At 32.8% G+C, this 19,045-nt stretch overlaps 1 protein-coding gene across 4 annotated transcripts in view; it reads left to right on the plus strand.

Moving 5' to 3' along the window:
* The window catches only part of IPO11 (importin 11), a 489,980-nt gene that overhangs the window by 48,252 nt on the left and 422,683 nt on the right, over window positions 1-19,045 (plus strand). For all 4 annotated transcript variants that reach the window (XM_061189289.1, XM_061189288.1, XM_061189290.1 and 1 more), the window contains 9 exons: window positions 753-801; window positions 2,270-2,340; window positions 4,947-5,139; window positions 5,996-6,148; window positions 7,465-7,508; window positions 8,940-9,030; window positions 11,145-11,192; window positions 11,978-12,083; window positions 15,331-15,457. In XM_061189289.1, coding sequence (XP_061045272.1) covers window positions 753-801; window positions 2,270-2,340; window positions 4,947-5,139; window positions 5,996-6,148; window positions 7,465-7,508; window positions 8,940-9,030; window positions 11,145-11,192; window positions 11,978-12,083; window positions 15,331-15,457 — 882 coding nt within the window. The remainder of the gene's footprint in view (window positions 1-752; window positions 802-2,269; window positions 2,341-4,946; window positions 5,140-5,995; window positions 6,149-7,464; window positions 7,509-8,939; window positions 9,031-11,144; window positions 11,193-11,977; window positions 12,084-15,330; window positions 15,458-19,045) is intronic.

The raw sequence follows: 19,045 nt of genomic DNA on the forward strand, positions 1-19,045 counted from the left end.
CGCAGGCTCAGTAGTTGTGGCACACGGCCTTAGTTGCTCCGCAGCATGTGGGATCCTCCCAGACCAGGGCTCGAACCCATGTCTCCCCTGCATTGGCAGGCGGATTCTCAACCACTGTGCCACCAGGAAAGCCCTATTTCTGTGAAGTTTTTATAACATTTTAAAATATATATTAAAAGGTAAAGGTGTATTGGTCCCATATGATATATGGTGAGTCTTGCCTTCCCTGGTATCTGAAGGCTAATATATTTAATACTTGAGATTGAGAACTCTGCTATAAATAATTGCTACCATTTATTCATATTACGAGTACTTATTATTGCTAAATACCATTCCTGGATTCTGGGATAGAGCAAAATAACAAGGAAAAGTTCTTGGCTCTTCAGGATCTTACATTTTAGTGAGAGGAGACAGATGATAAACAGTATGTCAGGGGGTTATAAGGCTATGAAAAAAAATAAAACAGTAAGGAGAATAGAGAATATTTAGTGAAATAGAATGCTTAATAAATAATTTTTTATTTATTGCAAAGTGATTTAGGTTATTGAAATGAGACACTGAGGAGATGAAATACTATAGTTATTTTGTTGTGGAAGACTGAAGACATTATTATAATAATGGAATGATTTTTACTTTATCTAATTTTAACTTTTTAATATGATGTGATAAGTATGTTTTAGTTTCCCTGAAAAAGTGTAAGGTAAAATTATAACAATAAATTGAGACTCTTCAAAAATTTTTTTCTTTTCTAGGGTTTTTTACATGGAATATTTGAACGTCTAAAACAATTTCTGGAGTGCAGTAAGTACTTCCATGATAGTAGTTTTTACTGTAGAATCCTTATTCATTAATAGCTTCCGCTTGGCACTTGCAAATCTGGAGTGGCTAAAATCTTGTATCTCGGTAATTAATTATCTGAAATTAAATTGGAAGCTCAGCTTTGTCTTCATATACCTGTCTTGTCCTAAGTATTGAGGAAACCTTTTTTAAAAAATAAAATTATTTTGTATCCATTCCTTCCTCTGTATTTCTACTGCTACTACTCTGTTCTGTGCAGACATCCACAACGGTAGTATGTTTAGCAGATAATAAGTGTAGACCCTATGTCAAATGCTGTTTAGACTTTTTATTGATTGTTTCTTTTAGTACATTTTATGTATCTGTTTGATATAAATGTTCTTAAATGGTTACATTCATTTTGTAAATCCCTTGTTTATTAACCTTTACTGACTTACCTATAGGACCCTTTCTGATCCACTCTCCCACACGAAAGAATTTAGCATTTGCATTTGTGTTGTATTATACTGGTGGTCTGTTTGTTATCCTCTTCTCTTCCCTATGATTATAAGCACCTTTGCTCAGGATGCACACACACATAACATACACAGGATACACACGAATGCGTGCACACACACGTATGTATAACCTGTATACGTGTATGTTTTTTATGTGTGAGTGTATTGGGAGACTTACTCTCCTGAGAAGATACCTTAGTGTACTCACTTTTAGGGAGTTGCTGATTGTTTTATGTCAGTCATTTTCAGTTTAGTAGAATCATTATTGAGTGTGTTGCCAGGTATTGTTCTGGGTACTGTGCATGTAAAGATGAATAAGACAGCTCATATAATACAGTTTCTTTTTCCTAAAAATGATCATTTTCCTCTGGTCATCCCCCTGGGGGAAACAGAAGGAAGAATAGAAGTCTTTCCAGGAGAAGAGAATGACATAACTGATGAGACAGAATATGATTAGTATGATTAGGGAGCAAGATAGTTAATGAGCTGATGGACATTATTCTGAATGTACAAAAATTAATTATACCAGGGAAATTATCAGAAGAAAATTGTTAGAAGATATAGGAAAAATAATGATTATGTTAATCTTTGAATTCTTTGTTTTTACTTATGTTGCTTGATAGGTATTTCAAATATGACTAGTTTAGATTTTGAAACTGTGATTCATGATTTTATGGATAAAATTGCTATACTTTTACTGTGAAATGGGCTCAGTTTGTATTTTAGGATTAATTTTATGAAATATGGCACTGAGGATTACTGTGTCAAGTACAAGTCTTGGTATTGCTTTTTAAAAACTTAATTTTTATTGTTTATTTGTTTAGAGTTGGGAATACACACTAATGAATTCGTAATGCAAAATGTGCAAAAATAAATCTGACAGTATTTTTGTAAAATGTTTTTTCATTGTCTTGGTTGTGGACTTATAGAATATTATAAATTTTTTACTAATATTTGAAATGTATTTCTAACAGGTAGAAGTATAGGTACAGATAATGTATGTAGAGATAGACTGGAAAAGACCATCATTCTTTTTACTAAAGTGGTAAGTTTTTTTTTTTTGATCTTAAGTATGTTTTCTCAAATGAAATGTACATACTCAAATTTAGTAAGGAAAATGATTTTTTAATAAGCATACACTTTCACTTTAGTGTTAAGGTAACTTATTTTCTTACTGTGTATAAGAAAGCTAAAAAAAAAAATCCCTTGTATCTTGAAGTCTTTAGAATGCATATAAAAATTAAATTTATATACCATATACCATAGTGTATAAGTCACCTGGATGTAAAAAAAAATCAATCCTAATAAATATTAGAGAAGTTGATTCCTGTAAGGCTCATTATTCTCAAACCCACTGGAAAAAGCAGAGATAAAGAAGACAGCAGTGCAGCTCAGCAGAAAGCAGCTAAGATGTCGTAGTAGATAATACTAGGAAGTCATTATATTCATAATGACAGATTATCATTAATATCAGATATCATTTGAATATAATTATATGGGTGCATTGTACTAGGCAGTGTGTATATATTTCTGATAAAATTAAGTTTTATAAAAAAGAGTAATTTTTACGAAGTTTTGGTCTTGGAGGTTGGGAAAAGTACAAAGAATTGGGTATAGCAGTGAGGAAGACCTGGTTGGAGGACTGCATAGCCCTAAAACAAGTGTTTGAAGATAGGTGGCAATATCTAAATCTGTAGCATATTTCCCTCTTTTCATTGAAGGATCATTAATAGGGTTGAGGTTGTCTGTTCCCTGGTGGGGCCGGTGGAGCAAAGGAGTAGAAATGAGCTGTTCTTATTTTTTGTGGTTGGGTAGCAGTTACTTTCAGTTTCAGTTGTCTTCATTTCCAACTCTCATGTTCCAAAGAGCCTCAACAGCAAAGCCCACCTCATCCAAGATCCAGATAAAATTGACTTAGATCCTTTAAGTTAAAAACAAAAAACACATAGCAAAGTAAAACAAAATGATGTGGTTAGGCAGTGGGGCTACACAGTGTGAGTATACAGTATAATTTATGAAATTCATATTTATGGTCTTATGACTTTATTAAAGCTTTTAAAATTGGAACATTTAAAATATGCCTCCAAATAGAACTGAGTAACTTTGAATCCACATGAGGTTATCACTCAGCTTCAGCAATTATCAAAGTAAGGTCATGGTCAATTCTCTTTTTACCTGTATGCTGCTTCTCTCTCCTTTCTGTTTGTTTTAAAGCAAAGCCCAGATACCATATAGGATTATCTATAAATATTTGAATATGTGTCTTTAAGTGAAGGATTTTAAAAAAAACATATAATCTAACAATATTATCACATTTAAAAAGTAGGAATGACTTCTTAATATCATCTAAATATTTAGTCAGTTTTCAGATTTCTCTCATAATTTTTTTTTTTTTAATTTATTAATTTATTAATTTATTTATTTTTTGGCTGTTTGGGTCTTCGTTTCTGTGCGAGGGCTTTCTCCAGTTGTGGCAAGCGGGGGCCGCTCCTCTTCGCGGTGGGCGGGCCTCTCACTATCGCGGCCTCTCTTGTTGCGGAGCACAGGCTCCAGACGCGCAGGCTCAGTAGTTGTGGCACACGGCCTTAGTTGCTCCGCAGCATGTGGGATCCTCCCAGACCAGGGCTCGAACCCGTGTTCCCTGCATTGGCAGGCAGATTCTCAACCACTGTGCCACCAGGGAAGCCCCTCTCATAAATTTTTTATAGTTTTTTTTTGAATAAGGATTCAATAGTGTTGGTTCTCTTTCTGTCTTTTTTTTTTTTTTTTTTTTCTTGTTACTTATTTGTTGAGGTAAAAGATCATTTCCTGTAGAGTTTCCTGTGTTGTGGATTTGGCTGCCTACATCCTGATGTGTTATTTAACATATTTCTTTGTCTCTATACCCCTCCTACTCCCATATTTGTTATAAATTTCTAGTTAGATACAGAGGCTTGATCACATTCAGACCTTTTTGTTTTTTTTTTTGGGAGGAGGGTGGCAATGACAAGAATACTTTACAGGTGATGCTGTGTATTTCCTATTGCATCACATCAGGAAATGCACAGTGTCTGGTTGTCTAAAATTGATGAGTGAGCTATCATAAAGTTCTTCAGTAACCTTTCCCTTATTTAGCAGCGATTGATGATCATAGCTTAGATCTGTTGTTTGATTAGGGGTTACAAAATGATGGCAATATAATTCTATTATTCCTTTTGCATTTATTAGCTGGAATTCTTCTATAAGGAAGAAATCTCTCTCATCAAATGTTTGATACATTGAAATACAGTTGATGCAGGATACTTTTTTGATTCTTTGCCTTTATCTATTACTTTTTAAAAGCCTATCTTTTGTATACTTGTACTTTTTGTATCACATTTGCCCATTGATATCAAATTAAGTATGAAGTAAGTTTATTTCGAACCTTGTACTAGAAATAATAGAGAGTTCAGGTAATGAGATATAATCTGATTTAATCCACTATTGTATGATGTATCCCAGGAAGTATATTACATGTCTATTACATGTGAAACTGCATATACATATATACATGGACTTCCCACCAAAGTTCAAAACTTGCTAAGTGTTTATAACCAAAGTTATGAGATGTACCTATGAATGATTATATTTCCTATGTGAATTTGATACATTTTAATTTTTTTTTCTTTATAGCTTTTGGACTTCTTGGATCAGCATCCCTTTTCATTTACTCCTCTAATTCAGAGATCACTGGAATTTTCTGTAAGCTATGTGTTTACAGAAGTTGGTGAAGGCGTTACATTTGAACGATTCATTGTCCAGTGCATGAATCTTATTAAGATGATTGTCAAAAATTATGCTTATAAGCCATCCAAAAACTTTGAAGGTAATGCTTTACTGGTAGTTTTATTTTGTTCACTTCCTTATTTTAATCTAAGCGTGAAGCAATTGCTATTTTTATGTAAGTGTTTTGAAATTCATTTATTTAAGTCTGAAAAATAAAATATTGCTGGGACATGAAATAGAGATAAGGATTTGAGCCTTTAATATGTGAATGCCAGCTTTTAAAAACCATACACTGCATTTAGTAAACTGTCTTTTGCAACACAGTAGAAGATCAGTTGAAGCCCTCCAGTAACCACTGCAGCTCATTTGTAGGCTGTATTTATTTCTACAATTAAAACTTTTCTCTGACCTTGTATAAAGTGATGTTGCTTCTAGACAGGTTAAATTGTTTGTTATATTACAGTTGACCCTCCAACAATGTGGAGGTTAATCTGAGTATAACTTATAGTTGGCCATCTGTATTTGCGGTTCCTATGCATCTGAGGATTCAACCAACCACGGACCGGACCGTGTAGTACTGTAGTATTTACTGTTGAAATATCTGAGTGTAAATGGCCCCGCAAAGTTCAAGGGTAAACTGTATTTGGAATTCATTCATGTACATGTATATCGAGATGAATGAGAAAGTCTTGTAGGACAGAGAGAGAGATACATAAGTAAGTCACTTCAATATGGTGTGATAATATAGCATGGAAATGTACAAGCTATAGTGGTAAGACAGAAGCAAGACTGATGTGTGTGTGGTATGAATAAAGGCAAGAGCATCTTTGAGATTTGTCCATAATAGAAATGAAAATTTATACACCACTATATAGGAGGTATTTTTAAATTTAAGTTACATAATCCAACTTGGGTAGAATGTCTGTACAATTAACTTGGAAATTTTATTTTTCTAGATAGCAGCCCTGAAACTCTTGAAGCTCATAAGATTAAGATGACATTCTTCACATATCCCACTTTGACAGAGATATGTAGAAGATTAGTCTCTCATTATTTTCTGTTAACTGAAGAAGAACTGACAATGTGGGAAGAAGACCCAGAAGGCTTTAGTAAGTATCCGTTTTTCAGTTTTCGCATGATTCTTTTCCCCCTTCCATCAATAGATATCATTTATTTGAAAGATAAGTATAATAACACTATTTGAATGTAGTACTTTTGTTCTGAGAATCTTGGTTTTTAAAAGTTAGCTTATCATTCTCTCTTTATTGGCCATTAGTACAAATTGAGAAGGAGAAAATGAATGCTTGTTCAAGTATATAGAATTTTTTCCAGAAAGATAAAATTTTTTAGATGTTATGAATATATCCTGTAGTTTAAAATAAAAATATAAAATTAACTGTCTTTCTCTATTATCTTTGTGGTTCATTCTGTATTATTTTTTATTTGTAGAAATTTTTACTTCAGAAAGAAGTTTGGAGATGAAAATTTCTGAATTGCCGAATGGATTACCTATTTAAGTTTTAATTTAAAATTAATTTTTTGATGATTAAAATGTTTTTATAGGAGTTCTTTTTATCTATATGAATTTTAGTACTAGATAGAATATCAGGTCCTTTGCTACAGAAAATCAAGGAATTGTGTGCCTGATAAAGTACCTGTGTGTGAATAAAGTGTTCGTGTGTGAATTGCTTCAGCCATGGTCAGACATATGCTAGATTTTAACCTCTACTTATCCCTTTGGCTGGGTGCCTTTGTGTAGTTATACACGTTTCCAATATTTTTAGAACACCTTAAACATTTTTGTAAGACTTATCTTTGTTCTCTTTTTCATTTAAAAATGTTTTAATCCATTTAGAAGATACAGCACTGCACTGTATAATGCATATTTTGTTTTTGCTTTTTCTCTTAAAGTCTTATGCTTCTTATTGCTTTTTTTATGCACTAATAGAATATTATAACATGAAACACTAAATCCCTAGAGTTTTAAAAGTCCCTGAAGTATTTTACTTTAAATATAGGAAATTATGGAAAATGTGACTAATCATTTGAACTTGTAAAACATCATTATTGTATAAAATGATTCTCAGGATTGTAATGATAGTGTATCAGGTGATGTCGCATACTCTGGGAGTGACAAGTACTTTGAGCTTTCCTCCATACAGAGTTTTTAATGAAAGTGAGAATGCTTATGGATATGAGCACTTGATATGTGACTGTGATGTACACAGATAAGATCTGTAGGTTATAGTAAAGAAATCTTTGTAAGGCCTTGTGTTCCCAAGCATGCGCTCTCAGTGTTATTTTAAAGCAGTTCACAGCTATATTATATTGATATTATTTAAAGTCTTTGTTTTCCAAACTGAGATTTTGGAAACATCATTATTGCATTTGTGGAGAGCATCATTTGTTATATTTTTAATTGCAGCAGTGGAAGAAACAGGAGGAGATTCTTGGAAATACAGTTTGAGGGTGAGTATTGATTGAAAGAAAAATTGATAGGGAAAAGTTTAATGCTTCTGTAACTCTTAGTAGAGAATGATACTCTATTGAAGATTTCAAGCATTAAGTCAGACAGATAGGGAACATATATCCATAATTGCAAGAGTCCATATTTGAGAGGAAAGTACTTAATTAAATTATGAACTTAGATCTGAAAATTTTTTTTAAGTTGGAGCTTTGCAAACTGAATTTTTCTTCATTTTACGGATTGATTGGGAAATAACTGTCGTTGCAGAAGTAGGAAATGTTTTTGCAGTGAAAGCTACCTTTTTTTGGCTAGAATGATTTTTTTCCTCCTAAGTATTTCAGTAATTATAAAGCTTCTTTTGATACATTATTTCTCTTACTACCTAGTATGATTCTCAGAGACCAGCCCATTGCTTTTAGTTATAGAATGCTTTTTAAATATACATTTATTGATAAGGCCAACATTTGAGGAAGATTTATCAAATGTGGTCTTTGAACTATTCTTTTTGTTGTTTTTACATAATTTACGTAATTTGCCATTATTTTCCTAAACATGTGTTACTGTTTTTAGTTTCATAAGCTTCCATAGAAAATATTAGTACTTAAAAGTTTTTAAAAAAAATTTTACTGCTTTAAGTTTTTAAAACTTTCTCTTATGGAAAATGTTAAACATATTAAAAAATAGAATAATATCATGAACTCTTCTGTATTCAAAACCTAGTTTATCAGTTATCAACTCATGGCTAGTCTTGTTTCATAGAAGCATTCTTTTACAAACCACTTAGATTATTTTGAAGTAAATATCTGAGATGACATGTCATTTCATCTGTACATATTTCAGTCTGTATATCTGTAAGATTCCTTTTTAAACATAAAGCACAATACCTTCAAAATTTAATTGTACTTTATATTATGAAACATCTAGTGATTCAGTACTTTTAAGAATGAAAATGAATCATTCTTTTTATTTGTGATTTCTTTTTGTGTCTGTTAAAGGAAGAACAACTCTGGTGAATTGAATTCATGAATTGCTGTTGTTACTTAGGTCATTGCCAAGAAAATATACAGTTTTTAACATATTAATTCGTGGACAGTCATTTATAATTCTGTAAATGAATGTGGCTCCAGATTGCGTTTTAGATTTAAAGAATTATTAATTAAAAATGTAAATTTCTCCTCTCCACAGTTTGGTGTTTTGGAATGCATAATGCCAAATGATTGAAATAGTGAAATAAACGTTCATGTTAAGAATTAAATTATTAAATTTGATTTTATTTCCGACTGTGTTTACAAAAAACAGCAATAAACTTTTCTTCAAAAAACATCAAGAATTGGAAACAGAGTTTTAAGAATGAGTATTCTTTGCTTTAATGTAGAATTAATCAATGCAATATACCATTGTTTTCATTAGAAATTTATTTTTTTCCCCAACAGCCATGCACTGAAGTATTATTTATAGATATATTCCATGAATATAATCAGACTCTTACTCCTGTACTTTTAGAAATGATGCAAACACTTCAAGGTGAGGTATATTTTGTGATACTTTGATTTATCTTTTAATTAGTGTTCAGTAAAATATTTTGAGTGCCTACTATGTGCAGTGCACTATTTCCTAGATCATATACTAGACATGAATTTGAGAAAGACAGAATGTGTGCTTTTCTGAAAGAGTGGCCTTCAAGATAGAAAACAAGGATGGGCAATTCACAAATGAGATAGGCCTTGAATGTGGTAATTAGATTTTGCTGTGGTACGCATACTAGCAGCATAAACAAAATAGCAGTCAAGTATATTGGTTGGAGAAATAGTCTATTTGGAGCATGCTGTAGGAAGTAGTGGGAGAAAAAGTTAAAATAATAAATGTTAGCCTTAGAATGGTGGCAGTGGGAATGGAAAGAAGGTAATGGATTTAAGAGAAAATGATGAAGTGAAATTTTTAGCACTTGATCATTGTACTTTGTACACAAGTAATTAAATTTTTTAACTATCACAAGTGATTTATCATTTTTTTAGTTATTTTTATTAGAGTGTAGATGATTTACAATGTTATGTTAGTTTCTGCTGTACAGCAAAGTGAATCAGTTATACATATACATATGTCCACTCTTTTTTAGATTCTATTCCCATATAGGTCATTAGAGTATTGAGTAGAGTTCCCTGTGCTACACAGTAGGTTCTTATTAGTTATGTATTTTATGTATAGTAGTGTGTGTATGTCAGTCCCAATCTCCCAATTTATCCCTACCCCACCCCCCTTTCCCCCTTGGTAACCATAAGTTTGTTTTCTACATCTGTGACTCTATTTCTGTTTTGTAAATAGGTTCATTTGTAAAAAGTGATTTATCACTGACTAGTCTGCTGTACTGTAAATTTCAGAGAGGAGGCCGTGAACACATCTGTGTTGTTCACACCTTGTTCCCAGTGCCTAGCACACCCAGTAACTGTTGATTGACTTTTGGCAATTAACTGACTGTGCTGGGCAAGGGAAAGCTATCAAAGACTATCCTGAACTTTATAGTGTCTTAAACAGATTATTTGATTGGTTTGGGCAGGAGTCACATTATAAGGGTTCAAGTATTGAGTAGGTGGTAATGTAAGGAAATAACAGCAAGAGAACCTCCTGTAGAGAAGGAGATTCCTGATCTTGTTTGTAGTATTATAAAGGGTAGCTCACTTTTTAGGCTTTTGTTTTCTCAAAAATTTAATAGAGTATTCCTGCTTAAGTTATAAACCAAGGGAAGAAATGAGCTATCCGTCAAGTTTTTTGTGTTCGTTTTTAAAGATAATTTGAATATTAATTGTATTTTCAATTTTTCTTGAACCACTGTAGGAAAGTGGGTAAGCTAATTAGGTTACACTGCAGTAAGTTGCTCTATGGTGGTAAGGTTTTCAGTGATTTCAGAGTTATTTTCTTTCTAGTTCTGGAGCGATTTGCTTATTTAGGGCTGTACTTAACTCTAGTAATTGGACTAGTGAGGTTAAGAAATCATATTTAACAGCAGAAAGGTGCTTTGATAAACTTGCTAGAAAACTTTCTATTCTAAAGAAATATACTTACTAAGTAAACTGTATTTTTTCCTGTCTTAACCATGGTAGTCTCCTTTCTGGAGAGTAGTGCAGAGACTGCCAGCTTTTTATTCTGAAGTTTTCACATTATGTAATGGCTCTCATTTTTCTGTTTGTACTTTACATTTTGTTGTTAACCCTTTAATGTATTGTCATAACCTGGTTTATTTTTTATGTTTAGAACTTCTTGTGTGAATTGCCTATACTTGTTCTTTTTTTTTTTTTCCTATTGTGGGATTCATCTTTTTATTCTTTCTAAGAATTTTCTCTTATAATCAGGGTATAATACAATAGTTAGCAATTTGGTATATATTTTTCTAGAATGCTGCTTGACATAACATTTTCTATATATGTTATAATGATTTTTTAAAATTGTTATATGGCTTTACATGTTGTATCAGTGTTCTCTAACGGTGATGGTAACAAAACTTAAACTTTCTCTTTACACCTACATGTATGTTTAATATCACAAAATATATTGTACTTAATGAATTGAGAAACTAACAAATTGAGTTTAAATATCTTTTAAAAACTAGTTTTATTTACCTTTACTGATACTTATTTTTTCAGGGCCCACTAATGTGGAAGATATGAATGCACTGTTAATCAAAGATGCTGGTATGTTAAACGAAAACGATTTAGAAACATTTCTTCAGAAGACGGTGTGTCTCTTTTGTAACAGGTGTTAATGCTGGGAGAGTTGGGATACAAAGATACCTAAAATTTAGGAGCTATCTGGTGGTGGAGATAGTCAAGTAAACAGACAGTTGATTATAACATAGTATCAGTTGATTAATGCTACAATAGGTGGTAATTATGTAGTACTGTGGAAAACTACAAGGTAGTTTTGGTGTACCCCGGGAAAGGCTCCTAAAGAAGTCTTCTGTGAGGGCACAGGATAAGTGAGAGTTAATAAGGGGGAGGAGGCGGTTCCAGACAGAAGGAGCAGTAGGGACAGAAGCTTGAAGGGAAGAGGAACAAGCCCAGTTAAGTTTTGAATTGGGTGTATTTTGGTTTAATTGGAACATGGAGTTTAATGGATTGTGGTGAGAGAAGAGGCTGGAAAGAGGGTAATTAGGGACCCCATAGCATAAAATATTGCATCTATTTGGAAGCAGATGTTGTTTTTATAATTTTTATAATTTGACTTGAATATTTTTAAGTGAATGTAATTTTCTGTTTGAAAGCACTAAAGAGTATTTAAGAAAAACATAAAATAACTTAAATAATGTTTCTAAAATGTCTGTTTAAATAATTTCCCAGATTAACATATTGTAGATTTTCCTCTATTAACATATTACATATTTCAAAGTAGTTCTTAAGGCTTATTTTCTTGCATAAGGACAATTAGCATTTTGCCCAGTATCTGAAATTAAATTTTTTTTTTTAAATCTTCTTCTTAGTGTATAATGCTGTTGGATTAGCGGCTTATGAGCTGTTTGACAGTGTTGATTTTGATCAGTGGTTTAAAAACCAGCTTCTTCCAGAATTACAAGTCATTCACAATAGGCAAGTATAAAACTCTGTGTTTGTTATATACTTATTTTATCTTATTGATTTTCTAATGAAGACAAGAAGGCATTAAGATTGCTTAAAATTTTAAAAAAGTCATAGTATGACTTAGCTGATAGTGTCTAGTGTAGAAAGGAATAAGACTTGTGAATCTTATAACTGAAAAATAAGCAAAATCGTTTCTTGTTATTTTACTTCAAATGTGAATTGTGACATGTAAGAAGTATTTGATGTTAGATAAGCTAGTTTTCAGGAGGAAATTTTTGTTTGTTTTCTTTTGTTTTTTTTGAATTTTATTTTTTATACAGCAGGTTCTTATTAGTTATCTATTTTATACATGTTAGTGTATACATGTCAGTCCCAATCTCCCAATTCATCCCACCACCACCCGCTCGCCCCCCACCCCGGCTTCCCCCCCTTGGTGTCCATATGTTTGTTCTCTACATCTGTGTCTCTATTTCTGCCTTGGAAACCAGTTCATCTGTACCATTTTTATAGATTCCACACATATGCGTTAATATCCGATATTTGTTTTTCTCTTTCTGACTGACTTCACTCTGTATGACAGTCTCTGGGTCCATCCACGTCTCTACAAATGACCCAATTTCGTTGCTTTTTATGGCTGAGTAATATTCCATTGTATATATGTACCACGTCTTCTTTATCCATTTGTCCGTTGATGGGCATTTAGGTTGCTTCCATGACCTGGCTATTGTAAATAGTGCTGCAGTGAACACTGGGGTGCATGTGTCTTTTTGAATTATGGTTTTCTCTGGCTATATGCCCAGTAGTGGGATTTGCAGGAGGAAATTTTATGCAAAGGTAACAGAAGATGGAGATCTCTGAATTCTAGAAAGAAATTGTGTACAAAAGGAAGCCAGTTGGAGACTTAGCAGAGGCTAGGCCTGATGCCAGAAGTAGCCTAACCAAAGTAACATCCATCAAAGGTGACTGCCTTGGGATCACACGGAGAGAGCATACTGCAAGTCTTTGGGGAGGAGGAGTTGCAGAGACACCATGGCAAAAAGTATTTGGACACACTTTAGGCTTGTATTGAGGTGCCTAATTCAATAGTACAGATCTATCTGACATTTAGTAGGATTTTTGCCCAATTCTTCTGTTGAATATACATTTAAATACTTGCCTAATTATTTTAATTTTAGGTACTGAATGAGTAAAATGGAAGGGAAAGGGTTTTTCATAATTTTTACAAATTTTTCTTCATTTAAAATTAGACACCTAAAAAAAATTCCAAGATACTTTTTTCTTGTTTTGAATCGTGCAGTTCTAGTGATTTATTTCTGTAGATGTGGTACTTGTCAGGATGCCTAGCATATAGTCATAGATCAGTTAACATATCTTGACTACTTTAATAAATGAATAGAAAACTATCCATATATGGATCATTTTATAAATATTTAGAGCCATAGAATTGTAGAGCTGGAGACGCTTTAAAAGTAATTTTGACCATTAAGTAGCTATCCATTCAGTTATTCAATCATTTATTCAATCAAATATTATCAGCCCTGGAATTTGCTGTGTCCTGTAGAGGCAGTGGTGAATAAGATGGGCTTCAATTCTGCCCTCAGAGAGCTAGTGAGCCTTTGATGGAGAGAAAGCCTTTAGTAGGGAGACACGTGTGCACTTTGATTGTCCTTAAACCCTTATAGGCTGTTTAGTCTAGACCAGTCAACCATGTATTAATTACATGTTGAAATGATAGTATTTTGGATATATTGCAATAAATAAAAATATTAAATTTTCACATGTATCTTTTTACTTATTTTAATGTGGGTACTAACAAATTTAAAATTGCATATTTGGCTTGCATTATATTTCTTTTGGACAGAACTGAACTAGACCAGTATTTCTCAAACTTTAATGTGCATATGAATCACCTGGTGATCTTGTTAAAATGCAGGTTCTGGTTTAGGTTATCAGTCTGGGTCAGATTGTGTGATTCTGTCACACTTCCAGATAATGGTACTGCAGTCCAGGAACCACACTTTGAGGAACAAACTGACTCCTATTCTTAACTTTGCCCAGAAGTGACTGTCATCTTGGAATTTGAACCTTTCTGAGCTTCATTCTCTTTGTCGAGAACAGAATGTTGAATGTGGTAATCCCAGAGATCTCAGTCCAAAATTAAAGGCTCTGTGGTTCCTTCATTTACTCTACACAAGTCTTGTTTACTTCCACCTCTGGGACTTTGTTCAAATTGTCCCTGTCCCCTGAAGTGGCATCTTTTCAGTTTTTTGCCCCAAATGCTATTTATCTTAAAGACTGTTCAAATCCCATCTCCCTCTGCCTGCTCTTCTCTCTTTCGTTTCTGCAATCCTAGTATATAGTTTTGTGGTCTTTAATTCTTTTAGGTATGTTAAACATTTTGAAAGCAGGGAATACACTTCTTTTGGAACTTTAATGAGTAATTCTTTTTACGTGTTTAATCATATAAGATTATAATTTTCTTAAAAATGTGGTATATTCATTAGTTTACTACATTTTCACCCAGAAATGAATATCATCTTGCCACTAAAATAAATATAATATCAAGATGAGACTTTGTGGGTGGAATTCTTGGACACAAGTGATTTTTCTCTTTGCCTAAAGAACCTTCCTTTTCTTTAGCAAAGATGGCCATAGAGAAACAAATATATGTACATGTTGCTGTAAATGTTCTATAACTTTAAAAATACAAATCATTATTTTGGTAATCTGAGTCACAATTTGTAATTGGGCACCTTTTACAAAATTAGTAACTTTAGCTGAAATCAATATAAATTTACATGAATATTTTATATAAGTCTAGAAATTTCTCACAGTGTTCTGAAAATAACCTTTATGAGATTAGCAGAATTGGAATTGGAAAATTCCTTTATTATTACTTTTTGGGGCCTCTCCAGCCTTAGGGTTTGGAACATTAGCTAGTTATACCTATTGAGATTAACTTTTTTGGTTACTTTAAGGAATAGAAGTGGACTTGGTTTTTATGTACATAACTATGTTGTAATTCTTTAATACAAAATAATCAGATTTACAATATATCTGCCTAAGAATTTTCAGTTTTTTAAATCAGAACTTTGTTAGTATTTATACTGTGGTACATTTAAAGTGCTTTTAAACTTTTATATAAAAATGCATATTGCTTTCTTACTACATTTTAGATTTAAACGATGAAATATACTAAGTGAAATAGGCTTCTTAAAATATTTAACATTTTAATTTCATGATTTTCCCTATCTAGGTATAAGCCATTGCGACGCAGGGTGATTTGGCTCATTGGTCAGTGGATTTCTGTGAAATTCAAGTCTGACTTAAGACCCATGTTATATGAGGCAATTTGTAACTTGCTTCAGGATCAAGACTTAGTGGTATGTTGCTTAAAGGTTTTAAAAGAGTTATTTTTATAAGTTTAACATATGTTAAAGTTCAAATTCAGAAATGGTTTATATCTTTCTTTAGAATGTTGGTGGCCTTTCAGTGCTGTAGTTATTCCTTGGTGAGTAGTTTGATTTGAGGGAAGAAAGTCCTTTGATTATTTTTTGCCCTTCTCATCACTAGTAAATGAAAAAAAATTTAACCAAACTCTACTAATCTAAAATTATTTATAATTTTTTAATAAGAATAAAAGAAGGCATTTAAAAAAAAATCCTTTTATAGCTTTACGTGTCCTTTTTCTTATTCAGGATAGAATTTGTCATTTTTACATTTAAGATAACACCATAATCTGTTTCACCCTTACTATTGATTTTTTCTTTGTCTCTCAGCTTTGAGGGTTTTTTTGTTTTGTTTTGTTTAACTTTGGAATTGTTTCTTTTAGGACTTTATGTATAGTGTTCACATAATATTCTTGATTTTGTGTTACTGAAAACTTGATAATGACGTCTTCGTTGCTTCTTTTGTTCCCCTTCAAGGCAAGTAGGTTTGCTGCTTTATTATATGTCAGTTACTCAGAGGGCTTTTTTTAAAAAAAAATTTATTTATTTATTTGGTTGCGCCAGGTCTTAGTTGTGGCAGCGAGGCTCCTTAGTTGTGGCATTCGAACTCCTAGTTACGGCATGCATGTGGAATCTAGTTCCCTGACCAGGGATCGAACCCAGGCCCCCTGCATTGGGAGCGCGGAGTCTTATCCACTGCGCCACCAGGGAAGTCCCCAAAGAGGTTTATTAAAAGAAGTTCAACATAGTGTGGAATAGTATCCTCCCCCCACCCCGCCCCCACTGTTGGTGCTTTATTTTATGCCTGAGTAAATATATTCATGACTTACTGTACATTTTCTTTGTCTTGTGCTTAGGTTTGACTCCAGCATAGTCTTTAAAAAGTGAATCTGGTTGATTTTTTTTCTGAGCTTCAAATTAATTTTAGATAAAATTAAGTGATTCCCCCCCCCAAATTATGCTAAGATCTTGTTTAATCATTTCTCAATATACCACCTTTTAAAAAAATTTCGAACCTACCCGATTATCCTGTTTTTCAGCAAAGGCTTGGGTCATACTTCTCTTGTTTTCACATGTGTGCCACGATAATATAAACTACTTTTAATGTTCAACGAAGGAAAACATAATTAGAGAAATTACGAAATTAAGAAAACATTATAATTGCAGAAGCAATGGTACATTCTAAAAGCAAATAGAACTAATTTTTGGATTTTCTACTTAAATGTTACCTACTTTGTGTAAGTAATTGAGAATTTACTCTAAATATCATTCTGTAATTATTAAATAGTTTAAGCATCCTGTGCTTAAACAAGGGAATCCAGTTTTATTTTACCGTGTTTAAATTCTTAGAAGTTTGTTAATATAATAAAACTTAGCTGTTTCTAAGGATACTATTTGCTGGAATTAATTTACTTTTGTAATAGCTTTAGAATAAAGCATTTGTAAGATTTAAGTTTTGTTTTCCTAGTTGGAAATATTATTTGCTGTTCTATCAGTGGTATCAGAGAGAAGACATTAAATGCTTTATGAAAGTGTTACAAAAGATTTAAATTTCAGGTCAGTTTTCTGTGGGAAAGAGAGAAATTTCTTGGATCTTATATTCTTTTTTTAATGAGTCTATTAGGAGAGAAGTGAAGAGAAAAATGAGTCATTTAGGTCAGCACTTTAAAAGCAGAACATTAAATCTATCACATCAATAAGCATTATTGGGGAAAAAGGGTTTCATGGCCAGTTAAGTTTGGAAAACACTGGACTAAATATTCAAATACTCCTCTTTACTGTAAGACTGATAAGAACCTTTAAAATGTACATCTGTGTAGTGACTATCCAAGATGACAAAAACATTAATATCCAAGGAATATACTTTGAGGAAATGCTGCTGTAGATACAGCTTTTGCCCTTTTCCTGTACGTCTTCCGGTGGCTGCATCTCATTTTTACACTTTTACAGTTTTGTCCTGCCACAATTATTTTCTTATAACTTCTTAAGAAGACAGTGTTTTGTAAGGCACTAAGTTCATGATGCATACATTGTCTCTCCCCCCCTTTTTTAAGTACATTTAAGATCAATAGTATATAAGATATACTCTTCTAATTTCAACCTGTGAGAAATGCTGGCTAATGAAATGTGGGAAGATACCTTATACATACAGACATACACAACAATGTACAAACATTCAGACATATATGTACAAACATACATGAGTGCATTTGTATGTATACAAACATACACACACAAAGTATATAGATTCTGATGAATCTAAATCTGCTTTGGCTTTCAGAGTCTGTGTTCTCTTGCTTGATTGCTGCTGTTATGGAGTTGGGATACATTTAACTAGTTGTCTATGTGGCTTCCTAGTCTTATAGCCATGTTATTACAAGGCTTGCTGTGGCAGAATAGAAATAGTGCAGCAACTGGAGAAAGCAACTTCTCCAGTTGGTATAGGACTCCATAATTTTTTTTTTTTTTTTTTTTTTTTTTTGAGCAGAGGAAGGTTTATTGCAGGGCCAAACAAGGAGAACGGGTAACTTGTGCTCAAAAACCCCTAACTCAGGACTCTATAAAATTTTTAATATCAGAAGCTACTGTGTAGAGTAAATATCTCTGATAGTTGCATGATAGTGTTTGATCTGGAGGAATATAATGCAAATTGAGTGAAATTTTTTTGGTTTATTTGAAATAGTGTTATAACTTTTCATCAGTATTTAGCAATTAAAACTTGATCTAGGCATAATGGGCAAGCATTTATAATATTGCAGTATTTGGAAACTTTTTTTGTAATAAATGTTGGGAATTTTGATTAGGTTTAAGATAATGCTACTTTGAAAATTTTAACTTCTAATCTAAGCTTCTTTCTTTTTTTTTTTTTTAATTAATTACTTAATTTATTTTTGGCTGCGTTGGGTCTTCGTTGCTTCCTGCGGGCTTTTTCTAGTTGTGGCGAACGGGGGCTACTCTTCACTGTGGTGCATAGGCTTCTCATTGCGGTGGCTTCTCTTGTTGCAGAGCATGGGCTCTAGGAGCTCGGTCTTCAGTAGTTGTGGCATGCGGGCTCACTAGTTGTGGTGCGCGGGCTCTAGAGTGTAGGCTCAGTAGCTGTGGCGCACAGGCTTAGTTGCTCCGCAGCATGTGGGATCTTCCTGGACCAGGGATTGAACCCATGTCCCCTGCATTGGCAGGCGGATTCTTAACCACTGTGCCACCAGAGAAGTCCCTCTAAGCTTATTTCTGACTCATCTTTAAAAAGGGGATGCTTTAAATTTTTTACTTTTTAAAAGTTAAGAATTATATCAAGGAAAGAGAAAAATTCAGTGGCTAACATAACAGGTACCTGGTTTTCCATATTTCCATTGTAATAATTTTCCATATTTCCATTGTAATAATTTTCCATATATTTCAAATATTTAAGAAATAAAACATTACAAATGCAGTGGAATCTCTATATCTTTCTTTTTTTTTTCCTATATCTTTCTTTGCTCATTCTGTTGTCTTTTTGTTGAGCAGAGGTTTTTAATTTTAGTA

This window comes from Eubalaena glacialis, chromosome 4, assembly GCF_028564815.1.
Source record: "Eubalaena glacialis isolate mEubGla1 chromosome 4, mEubGla1.1.hap2.+ XY, whole genome shotgun sequence".
Classification (NCBI taxonomy): domain Eukaryota; kingdom Metazoa; phylum Chordata; class Mammalia; order Artiodactyla; family Balaenidae; genus Eubalaena; species Eubalaena glacialis.